Genomic DNA, 12,996 nt, shown 5'->3' with positions numbered 1-12,996 from the left:
TGTGTATGAACATTTTGCTTGCATGTACTTCTGGGTACCACATGTGTATGCAGCACCCTCATAGGACAGAAGAAGGCATCACAACCCTGGGAACTGAAGCTATAGATGATTGTGAACCTAGGTATGGGTCCTGGGAAATTAATGTGGGTCCTATGAAAGAGCAAGCACACCCACTGAGCCATCTCTCCAGCCCTGAAATACAACTATATTGTTAGAGAATACAGGAGAAAAGTCTAAGGGCTCTTAGGCTGACTGGTGGCTGTTTAGATAGAAAACTAAAAGCATATTCCATTGGGGAGGGGCATTCATTAAAAACTTCTATGCCTCAAAACACAGCATTAAAAGATTAAAAAGATAACTTGGAGACAATAAAAAAAAATGTCAATTACCAAAGGAAAATATTATCAAAATATTCAACGATCTGTAAACATAAGAACACAATCCAATTGTTTTGTTTTGATTTGATTTTTTTTCTGAGACAGGGCTTTTCGGTGTAGCCTTGGCTATCCTGGGACTCACTATGTACACCAGGCTGGCCTCAAACTCCGAGATCCACCTGTCTCTGCCTCCCGAGTCCTGGGATTAAAGGAAAGCACCAACACTGCCCAGCTCCACAATCCAAATTTAAAATTAGGTAAGACTTCACCAAAAATGTTGTGACAGTCTCAAAAAAGAAATGTTAAATATTTTGTAACATTAAGGAACAACAATGAATTACTACATACTTATTTCAATAGATAAAATTAAAAGGAATTGCATATGAAATACTGGAAAAATGGGGGACAACAGGAATCCTCATTCACTGATTGTGGAAATGTTACTACCATGTGATATAGAGTTACTGTTCCTAGGTATTTGTCTACATAGGCTGAAAAATACCCATATAAAACCTAGACATGAATAAATATTTGTAGCAGTTTTATAACAGCCCCAAATGATATAGGTAAAAGAGTAAACAAATTGTGGTACCTTTGTGTGAAATAATATTCAGTAATAAAAAGACACTTAAGCATGTCTCAATTTCTACAACTCTTCCCCAAGAAGCTCAAACCCATGCTTTCATATATGTCAGCCGGCATCACCTACTCATCAAGGCCACTAATTAACTCATAAGTCAGGCTGTGGTGGCACATGTCTTTAATCCGAGCACTCGGGAAGCAGAGGCAGGCGGATCTCTGAGGTTAAGGCCAGTCGGGTCTACAGAGCAAGTTCTAGGACAGCCAGGACTACACAGAGAAACTCCATCTCAAAAAAACCATTTAAAACAGTGAGTGAGTGGGGGGAGGGGAGAGAGAGAGAGACTGACTCTCAAAATAGGGAGGTGGCAGTGAAGCGAGGTGGTCTCACCACCACCACCTTTAATCCCAGCACTCTTAAATCAGAAGCAGGTATATTTCTGTTAAGTTCAAGACTAGCTTAGTCTTCCTAGTAAATTCTAGTCCAGGCAGACTACTACATAGTGAGACTCTATCTTTAAAAAAAAAAAAAAAAAAAAAAAGTTGACATCTTGACGTCTAGCACACATATGCAGGCTTGTATGCACACAAGGACAAACAGTGACTGATAAGAACCATACAGAAATATTAGTATAACCATATCTTGCTAAAATAAAAACTTCTGCCACTGTCTTTACAATTACACTTAAATTTATTCTTTTTTAAACAACAATTTTACTATACTTGTCAAAATTTATTTTTGTGTATGCATGTACACTGTACTGGCTCTGTGTGACACAGTGTGGGTGGGAGACTAGAGGAGAAAACTGTAGGGGATCAATTCTCTCCTTCCACCACCTGAGGCCAGGAGATGGAACTCAGGTCATCAGGCTTAGCAGCACTGATGCCATCTTGACAGCACACATTTAAAATTCTTGGCAGAGTGTCTCTATAATTAAGTATAATAATTAAGAAGCTTCCCGTTGGGTGTGGTGGCATACGCCTTTAATCCCAGCACTCAGGAGGGAGAGGCAGGAGAATCACTGTATGTTCAAGGCCAGCCTGTTCTACAAAGTAAGTCCAGGACAGCCAAGGCTACACAGAGAAACCAAAAAAACCAAATAAATAAATAAATAAATAAAGGAAGCAGCTTTCCAGTGTGCTAACAAATCAAACTAAAAAAACATACACATTCCTTAAAGACTCATACAAATATCACTAATGAGTATTATTATTATTTTGGTAATAACTATGCTAAAATTTTAATTTTTTATACCAGATACCTGCAAAGAATAATGAAGAATTTGACAAGCAAAATTGATAAGGCTTGTTGTTGCTCCTCTAACCCATCGGCTGTTTTCTGAACACAATGCAGCAGCTGGATCCTCAGAACTTGTAGAATATTATCAGGAAGCAGCGAGATTCCTGGAGGCACATCATCTACCCTGTAAGATATAGGCAAGGAAACAAAGTGTTCAAACTTAGGACACTAGATGACAGACGAACGGAAGGAAGGAAGGAAGGAATAAGGGAAGGGAGGGAGGGAAGGAAGGCAGGACAGAAGGAGGGGAAGGAGGAAGGGAAGGGAGGGAGGGAAGGAAGGTGGGAAGGAGGGAAGGAAAGAAGGAAGGTGGGAGGGAGGGAGGGAGGGAGGGAGGAAAGGAAGGAAGGACGGAAGGAGGGGGGAAGGAGGAAGGGAAGGGAGGGAGGGAAGGATGGAGGGAGGGAAGGAGGGGAAGAAGGAAGGGAAAGGAGGGAGGAAAGGAAGGTGGGAAGGAGGGAAGGAAAGAAGGAAGGTGGGAGGGAGGGAGGGAGGGAGGAAAGGAAGGAAGGACGGAAGGAGGGTGGGAAGGAGGAAGGTGGGAGGGAAGGAGGGAGGGAGGGAAGGAAGGAAGGAAGGAGGGGAGGAAGGAGGGAGGGAGGGAAAGAAGGAAGGAAAATAAATAGATGCAATAAAAAAATTTGGGGGTTGGGGATTTAGCTCAGTAGTAGAGGGCTTGCCCTGGGTTTGGTCCTCAGCTCTAGGGGAAAAAATGTGGATGACTGTGTGAAGTAAAAGCATTCTTGTGGAGGCCCCTGTCTTCCACTTGCCAGCTCTAGGGCTACACTGAATAGCTGGTGTCAGAAACTAAGTGAATTTCATACCACTGAGAGGGTAGTAGCTCACCAAAGGAAAGCAGAGGTTTCTGAGAGGCAGCTATGTTACTGCCCAGCAACCCTGCTATGATCACTGAGCAGCATCTGTCATGAGAACAGTCATGCAGGAGTATAAAGGCTGTCAGCATAGCTGCTGTTCTTGTAATACCTCAATCAAATCCTTTTGCCAAATTAACAACCTCACCCAGAGTGTTTCTACATACCTTGTAGGCAGCTTTTCAAAGTCAACATCTAAAAATTGTTCATAGCTTAAAACAAAATTATCCAACCATAGTCTCAGGTAATCTGGATCTTTCTGAAATGAAAAAATATCATAATAATAAATTTATTTATCAGAAAAACATCTCAGCACTTGTCCTCCTTTTGTCTCCTCAATACTTTTTGTTGTTGTTTTTTAAGACAGGGTTTCTCTGTGTAGTGCTAGCTATACTGAAACTCACTCTGTAGCCCAGGCTGGCCTCAAACACAGAGAGCCACCTATCTCTGCCTCCCAAGTGCTGGGACTAAGTGCTAGGATTAAAGATATGCAGCACCACTTCTTTATGGCAGTCAAATTTCAAGAGAAACCAGAAGAGAGAACTATTTTAGGCAAAGAATAGCATCTATTCTATTTTCTAGGTTTCTAGAAATTTTCTAAGACATCACTTGCTTTTTATGTTTCAAATTTGGTCATTTATCTATTTATTAATTCATTCTCATTAGAGATAAACTCCAAAAATACAAGTAAACGGGGGTTCTCCTTATTAGATTCTGTATTTAAAAAAAAAAAGCAGAGGATTACTTCTTGGTAAAAGTTAAGACACAAAACAGTTGCACAACACTATAAAAAATTAATGCCATTTCTCTTCATCTTTTATTTAACAATCTCTAGTATCTGGTTCAAATTCTACACCAACACCGTAGGTCTGATCTACATTCTAAGCCCTCACTCAGACTCCAAAGGTCAGTACTACACCAAGTGTTTCGCAAGCATAGAGTTCTCCTAGGAAACCGAACAATTACAAAAAAGAAAGGTACTGTGTTTCATTTAAGAAGTTAAGCACAATGTATAAAGTACCTGTTGTTTAAAGTTTAAAGTACCTGGAATAGTACACATTTTTAACCTATTGTCTTATTTGTACCTTACAACTATCCAGAACAGGTTTAGTTTTCCTAACCTTGCAGACTACAAAAGGGTACGCAACCTGCCCAAAGTCAGAAGCATTAAATCCAGCAGGTACCCGTTCTGCTACACTACACTGGAGACAAGGTAGAGATTTAGTTGATTAAAAACAAGGATAGGATGAGTTCAGTAAGATATGTCAAGGCTATAAAAAGTTAACTCACAAAATAATCCTATCTCATGCAGCCTGGAAGAATCTATAGAAGAACACCACCTTACTATCAAAGGCCATAAAAAGAATGATCCCTCCCTCAGAAACAGCAGTAACTGCATCACTTCTCCTCAGTTAGAATGATAAAAATGCAATCACCGAGCGCGCCTTACCAAACTGTCTAAGAGAGCAGAATATTAGCTCTTAGTCTCAGGATTAAGTCCGTATACTGAAACATCATAGCATGGTCTTCTCTCCCTCTCTGTATATTTATTAACACAACACAAATGTAGTGAGTATTCTAAGAGTGCTAGGGCCAATTCAATGTTAAATCCCACAGGTCTACAAAGTGGGTCCCTGTCTAAAAAAATAGTAATAATAAAATTCTAAAAAACAAAATAAATTTTAATTTAAAACTTGACATAGCAATATAAGTCAAAAATAAGATGGCAACTACTAAATACCAACAATAAGCAAGGTTTATAACTCGATTATCATTTTTCTGAAATTTACGTGTAGCCTAATATTAGCCGGCACACACCTGTAATCCCAACACGTGGGAGGCAGAAACAGGAGGATCTCTGTGAGCTTGAGGCCAGCCTGTCATACAAAGCAAGTCCACAACAGCCAAGGCTACATAAAGAAAATCCTGTCTCAGAAAACAAAACAACAACAACATAAAAAAATAGAAAACTAAAGAGTAACCTAATATCTCAATCTAAATGTATTCATACAAAACTACACAGTAATTGCATAATATATTCTAATAGTGACAAATATGCAACATTGCAAACAGCACCACAAGATCTAGAGAAAAAAACTACCATTATAAATTATACTGACCTATAAGCCACACTTTATAACTATATACAAAAACCACACATACTTTCTTACATGCACCTTTCTTCCCTTTCCTAAAACCTTTACTGTGCACTCTGATTTCAGTTCTAGCTGTGGGCTTTGTGAGGGACACACGCTGATGGTGGTGCCTTCTGAATCCAGTCTTCAGCATTAAGAGAAGTACAACTGCAGTTGACAATGGACATCACAAGATCCTGATTCAAGGCTGAGTGGATAACGAGTCTTTTAAAATTCATTTATGTATTCATTCACTTTACAAGCCAACTGTAGCCCGTTCCCTCCTCCCTCCCAGTCCCACCCTCCCTCCCTTTCCCCTATCGTCCCTCCCCTACCCCTCAGAAGGGGAGTGCTAACCAACTCCAGCACCTCAAGTCTCAGCAGGACTGAACCTAAGTTTTTCAGCTGAGATTAACAGAAAGTACATGTTACGTATAGGAAGGCTATGAAAATTATGATCCAGAAAGCTGTGACAGAATGGATTTCTTGGTCCCAATTCTTCATTACTTTACAGTAAAAGCTTTTCTGTTGTAGTTTTTGGTTTGGGAGGTTCTTGGGGGGCTGGCTTGTTGAAATAGGATCTATGTAGCTCTGACTGACCTGTAACTCTCTGTAGACCAGGCTGGCCTAGAACTTGGAGATCAAATCTGCCTTTGCTTGGATTAAAGGTGTGTGCCACCCTCCCAGTTCCATTATAGTAAATTTGCCCCATAATTTCACAGTAAAGGAAAACATAACAAGGGCAAATCAACTTGCAGATACAATAACTGATCAAACCTTTATTTCTAACAGGGCAGTGGTGGCGCACACCTTTAATCCCAGCACTCAAGAGGCAGAGGCAGGTGGATTTCTGCGAGTTTGAGGCCAACCTGGTCTACAAAGTTAGTCCAGGACTGTCAGTATGACAGAGAAACCCTCTCTCAGAAAAAAAAAAAAAGAAAAGAAACTTTGAAGTTGTGTTATTCATATTTATTTCTAAATGATCAAGGGATCATATGAGGGGAGTGCCACTATTCAATTCATAGAGTAGTAAGTACCATATGTCATACAAACACACATGTGTAATTCTATAGAATTACAGATGGATTTTTGGAAATCTGAGACTGCTCCAATGTTCTAGATTGCAAAGTGTTGTCTATAGACCAATATTCTTGACCAGTTTGATACTAATAAAACAACAAGAGAAAACCTTTTTACATGATAAAAGCAGCATGGTAACCAACTCAAGTCTAGGAGCTGCGGAGATACAGCTCAGAGGTTAAGAGCACCGGCTGTTCTTCCAGAGGTCCTGAGTTCAATTCCCAGCACCTACATGGTGCCTCACAACCATCTAATGTGATCTGATTCCCTCTTCAGGTATGCACATGTACTGCAGGCAGGGCACTCAAATAAATAAAATAAGTAAGTAAATCTTTTTTAAAAATTCAAGTCTAAATTTAATAATAAAAATAAAATAAAATTGGGAGTACAAGGGTTTTATAGCTCAATAGTACTACACCTGCTTAGCATGCATGAGGGCTTGGATTCAATTCCTAATATGAATGAATAAATAAATTTTATTTTTAGCATCTTTCATTACCACACTTTTTGACTGCTTTTACTGACACTACTAATAACCTCTGAAAAGTAAATCCAATGTATGTTTGGGGAAGTATTCTTTGAGACAGAGGGAAAGAGAGAGGGAGAGGGAGAAAGGGAGAGATGGAGGGAGAGGGAGAGAGGGAGGGAGAGAGAGAAAGAATGTATGTACACATGGCTAGAACCCATGTACGGTCAGAGGATGACCTTGGGTGTTGGCCCTTCCCTTGCACCTCATCTGAGGCCCGGTCTCTTGTTCACCACTGAGCACACTCAGGCTTGCTAGTCCCTGAGCTTCTCCAACTCCTCTCTCACTGTAGGCTGACTAGAATTACAGACGTGCACCACTGCACCTGGTATCTGACCGCATCAGAACTCTAGCTCCTAGACTTTCAAAACAAGCACGGTAGCCACTGAGCCACCTCCTCAGCCCTAGTTTTTTCATTTTGTTCTAGAACTCTGAACTCTCATCTTAGCCTCCTGAGTACTAGAAGCAAATATATGTACTAACACACCCAACCTTGCCATGCTTTTCTCGGGTGCTATGTTGCATTCTTCTGGACTATTCCCTTTTCAAACACCATTCTACTTACTAAGGAACCAATACTCTTAGCTGTCCCTTAACATGCATTTTGTATGTGTAGGAGTAGAAACATCTGGCCTCTCTCTCCTCCTAAATAAAAGTTTTTTAGTTCTAGGACTTCCTTTTATGCCTATAATTTCCAAATAACTCTCAAGTATTCCCTTTTAGCACAGGCCTCGCTTTTGAACTCCATGTCTATATATGAAGTACCTGAACGCCCCTCCAGGACTGGAAACTCAGAATGCGTACCTGAAAACCCTAGTGATCTTGTACTAGCTTGCTAATGGCTTGCCCACGTGGGACTATTCAGGCTCTTCTCCAGCGAACCATAATGCTACATAGACTAAGTGATACTTACACTACCAACCAACTACCAGGGACATTTAGATCATCAAAACAACTTTTTAAAATGTGATTTTTTTTTTTCAAAGCCAGCCTGGTTTACAAAGTGAGTCTAGGACAGCCAAGGCTACAAAGGGAAACCCTGTCTCAAAAAAATGAACAACAACAAAAAAAGTGACTTTTTAGGACAGGATCTCACTAAACAGCCAAGGTAACCTGAGACCAGGCTGGCCTTAAACTCAGAGATCTACCTGCTTCTGCATCCTTAATGCACAAATTAAAGGCACATGCCACCATGACCAGCCCAATAATAAAAAAAAAATGTTCATGCCATCTTATTACTATTTTTTAAGAGCAGCGCACAATGAGCACAAAGCAAAGCACACAGCTCATGTACACTTCCTAAAGACAACCTTCAGGTTTACTGACACAAAATATTCATTTCTTACTTTCACATCTAATGTCCTAAAACAAACATTAATTAAGAGTCAACAGTACAATTTTTCAAGTCCATATAAAAGAGATGCATGACTTTTTATGTATATGAAACATGATTAAATCCTTTCATTATAAAGCAGAACTTCTATTCTGAAAAGGAACTTTACTCTGAGCTCACTGCAGAACTATTTATTTCAGTCATATTCCAAATTTAGAAGGACAAAGGCCAAGAGCAGGAAATGGAGCATCACCAAGGTCCAAAACAAACTCGGCTCTAAGTTGATGAAAATAAAAATCCACATCATTAGTCAAGATGGCTAAGGACTAGCTGAATACCAATCTTCTGAAGATTAGCTCAGCTTCACTCCTAGCAAAAGGAGAAAAACTGACCTTGACTGCAAATAGGCCATTGAAAATTATGATATAAAATACTAATAATTGCATTTTCTTACTTCTAATGTACATGTAAATAAAACAAATTCATTTTTTCCTTAACAACTTTGAGAGAAATAAAAGCTACTTTATTTCTCCCAACAGATGAGAAGATAGAAATATAAAGAAACTAGATGACCTGATTTGAGGTACTTAAGATGAAAAGCAGAATTAGATCTACATTTTGGATCCTTTTCTAGTAGCTCCACTTAATTTCTCAATGTAACCTGAATCTCAACAATAACAGAGAAAGATGGAACACCCCCACAGCATCCGCACGTGAGAGGGTAAGGCTGCAATACTCAAGAGTCCTAGCCCGGCAGGAGCACTTGTTGCTGTTCGCAGGACAATCAGCCCCAACTCCAGTCCCAGAGACTCCAACGGCCTCCCTCTTCTGACCGTCACAGCACCAAGCACACACATGTAGCCAAAAACACTCACACTTAAAATTAAATAAATATAATTTTTTAAAAGTTCTAGGCCAGCCTGGGGTTACTGAGATCCTGTCTGAAAAACAAAATTACTAGTGAACTCTGCCTTTCTATCTATACTGCACACTTCAAAATGTCCCCTTTCTATCACTTTGTGATAATGTATACCACCAAGAACAAAAATGCACTTAAACTTTTCATTTACTTTATGTGTAAGTGTTTTGTCTCTGGGTATGTCTGTGCACCGCAGTGTGCCTGATGTCCATGAAGGCCACAAGAGGTCACTAAATGTCCTGGGACTGGAGTAATAGACATTTGAGAGCCATCATGTGGTGCTGGGAATCCAGTCCGGGTCTCCTGGAGAGCATCCACTCTTAACCACTGAGGTATCTCTCCGACTACAAAATATACGTAAATCTTACTGAGGAATTTGAGATGCTCAATTTCTCCTCTACATATCCTAGTAACTAGCTGTGGCATGCATAAACGTCTGCTAGAAATATATCTTAGTCAAGCCTGATGGTATATGTCTGTAATCCCAGCTACTTGGGTTCAGGCAGGAAAAGGTCAAAGTTCAAGACCTGCACAGGCTACAGAGTGAGTTCAAGGCCACACTTGGTAAGACACTACCTCAGAAAATAAAAATTAAAACAGGGCTGAGGATACAGCTCAGCAGCAAACCTGCCTACTACGTGCAAATTGCTAGGTTCAATCAGCAACACTAAAAAATAAAAGGGGAGGAGGAAGAGGAGAAAGAGGGAAAGAAGCAGCCGCCACAGCAGCAGCAGCATTTTTTCCAAGGGCAGCGGTTGAAGAAGAAAAGGGAGAGAAGGCACAAGCATATAAATTCCCAGGGATGCTTAATAATTACCCAAGCTGGTATACAGTTATATAAAACTTGCCTCTATTTTTGCTCCTGTCTTAAGATTAAGCAAAGAAATGATGTCAGAAGACACTAAACAGCTGTCTTTTAACTGCCTACTTTTAAATATATCCAGAGAAGTAGTTGCTAACTAATAAATTAAAATCAGAAACTAGGTTAGAGCTGTTCGAATTTAATGTTTAACTTTTAAGAGCTATATGAAATGCAATGCACTGTCAATCAAATCCTTGACCCTGGGTGGGGATGACTATTTGAAAGCAAGAAAGTTCAGACTACATGTAATTTGAATTAGTGGTCATATCCAGTACTATAATAATCTTCAGAGAACAGGAATATTGTTCCTTCTTATCATCCTTTCTATGTAATAACTACTATATAAAGTTAACAAATAATCTGTTATGGATAGTCATATTTCTTTCTTTCTTTTTTTTAATTTGGTTTTTCTAGACAGGGTTTCTCTATGTAGCCTTGGCTGTCCTAGACTCATTTTGTAGACCAGGCTGGCCTCGAACTCACAGAGATCCTCTTGCCTCTGCCTCCCGAGTGCTAGGATTAAAGGCATGCACCACCACGCCCAGCAGAGTCATATTTCTAACAATGCAAGTGAACCCTATTCCTAGAAGGACAAGGTAAGAAAATTAGGCCTGAAACATTTAGTAACAAAATTACCTCAAAGTAATTATATGAGGGGATACCTTTATCAGTCTGGCTTGATTATTCAATATGCACATCCATTTAAAAATTAGAGCACACTCCATAGATACTTGTTAATTTAAGGAAAAAAAAAAAAACAACTTGGGCTGGAGAGATGGCTCAGAGGTTAAAAGCACTGGCTGCTCTTCCAGAGGTCCTGAGTTCAATTCGCAGCTACCACATGGTGGCTCACTACCATCGATAATGTCACCCGATGCCCTCTTCTGGTGTGCAGGCACTCATGGGGGCAGAATACTGTATATATAATAATAGAGAAATCTTTTAAAAAATTAAAAAAGGTTATCAAAAAGAAAACAATTACCAAGTGTTTTACCAAATGTTCAATTTAACGTGATGATCCACTTGCTAAGATACAAGCTTCTACTCAGAAGACGTTTAATCTCTAGTATTTAGTCTTACAACTGAATTCGGATGAAGAAGTACAAGACACTCCCCACTGCACTCCTCTACAAGGCAGAATAAACCAAGGGTCCATGCAGTAACCTTTCTAACCAAGCAGTGACAGTATCCAAACGTTACAAGAGCAGTCTACTACTGACACACTGAGATACATGCTCTGAAGTCAGTTTCCCACTGTGGCAAATAGGAATAATGTCTTAAACTTCACTGCCCTGAAACTGACCTTCATGATCACAGAGATTTCTTCTTTAATCAGGTATGTATACAATGTTTTGTGTCCTCAAAAAAATCAAGTAGGACAGCAATATGGTAAACACTGTTTACATTTAATCATGAAAAATAAACTTGGTACTCCAGAAAAACCGGTCATTTTGTTAATCAAGTCACTGTTCTGGAAACTGACAAAGAGAATCAAACATTTATCCAGCATGACTTCCTTTTAAGAAGCTGTCACCAATAAATGACGAAAGGTCATTTCTCTACATATCCTAACAAACAAGAAAGTGCTAAAACATAACAGTAATGCAAAATCCTCATAAAATAGGTAAAGTCATTGATACTAGCAACATTTATGAATTATTATACCTTCCCTACCCAATCTAGAACCTGAATCAAAGCTCTAGACTTGCCAGTTTGCAGGCACCCAAACCCAAAGAGAAATAATTTTCAAAAACTCATGAAGATACATTAGCAAAATCCAGATTGTAGAAAACTCTTAGGGTCAAAAACTGCTTTCTACCACAAATAAATAGCAAAAGAAAAGTGTGGTAAATAGGACTCTTTAAAGTTTCACACTTTCTTTCAATGAAATACAGTGCATATACTGTGTTCAAATATTGACTTATGCACTCAGGAGGCAGAGGCAGGTGGATCCCAGTGAGTTTGAGGTCAGCCTGGTCTACAATGCAAGGCCAGGACAGGCAAGGCTACACAGTGAGACCCTGTCTCGAAAAGCAAAACAATAAATAAATAAATATTGACTTACACAGAAAGAAAATAAAGTCTTATAAGATTAGCAGAGAAGTTTGAATATAAATGCACCTTTTATTAAGTATTATCATACTGTGATAGTTTTAAAGAATTATTGTACAGATATTCTTTTAAATATCTATAGGCAACGTCTGCATTTGTGTGGAACTTGATTAAAAATAATTTGGTAGAGATAGGGCACATGGAAAGCTACAGAAACTATGCTATACACTGATCATTGTTGAAATGAATGACAAAGCTTTACTGTGTCTTACCTACTTTGTGCATATAAACCTTCCATAATAAAAGTTTTAAGGAGGAGCACTAAAAGATCTTATATAATAATTCACAGAATGAAGACCAAAAATGAAACCAACCGACTCTCAAATCTTTCAAAGGTCAAAACCAAAAAATAAAATCTGAAGCTTAAGACATGGCTCAGTGAATGGTTAAGAGCACTGGTTGCTCTTCCAGAGGACCCAGGTTCAATCCCCAGCACTCAACTGTCCATAATTGCAGTCCCAGGGGACCCAAAGTCCTCTTCTAGACTCTGTGGGCACCAGGCATAAACGTGAATAGGCACGCATGCAGGCAAAACATTCATACAACACATGAAATTTAAAAAATGAATTTGAGGCCAGCCTAGCCGACAGAACAAACTTCCAAGACAGTCGGGGCTACACAGAAAAACCCTGTCTTGGAAAAACAAAAACAGAAACAAAGCAAGCAAATAAACAAAAACTCAATAGTTTGACAGGTATCCTCCTTAAACACACAATATTACTTAGCAAATGAAAAAAATAGACACAAAAAGGTAAGTCTTGCTCAGGGTCAAAAAACAAAATAGGAGAGCCAAAACTATACTTCACAATTGTAAGCCACAAAGTCTAAAAAGCTCTCAGAATTCAGCTGCAGAAAACATTTTTAAAAGATCTGAGAAGTCTTCAAATCGTATGAAAGTTCA

The 12,996-nt window shown here is 39.2% G+C and overlaps 1 protein-coding gene across 4 annotated transcripts in view; it reads right to left on the bottom strand.

The window, feature by feature from the left end:
• Positions 1-12,996, bottom strand: part of NBEAL1 (neurobeachin like 1) — a 148,732-nt gene that overhangs the window by 131,210 nt on the left and 4,526 nt on the right. For 3 of the 4 annotated variants that reach the window (XM_084778643.1, XM_084778645.1, XM_084778644.1), the window contains exons 3-4: positions 3,296-3,387; positions 2,219-2,380 (exon numbers count right to left, since the gene is read on the bottom strand). In XM_084778643.1, coding sequence (XP_084634769.1) covers positions 2,219-2,380; positions 3,296-3,387 — 254 coding nt within the window. The remainder of the gene's footprint in view (positions 1-2,218; positions 2,381-3,295; positions 3,388-12,996) is intronic. The other variant, XM_084778646.1, reaches the window with a different exon arrangement.

Source organism: Acomys minous (genome assembly GCF_964271855.1).
Source record: "Acomys minous genome assembly, chromosome: 4".
Classification (NCBI taxonomy): Eukaryota; Metazoa; Chordata; class Mammalia; order Rodentia; family Muridae; genus Acomys; species Acomys minous.
This window is presented reverse-complemented; position numbering and strand designations above follow the sequence as displayed.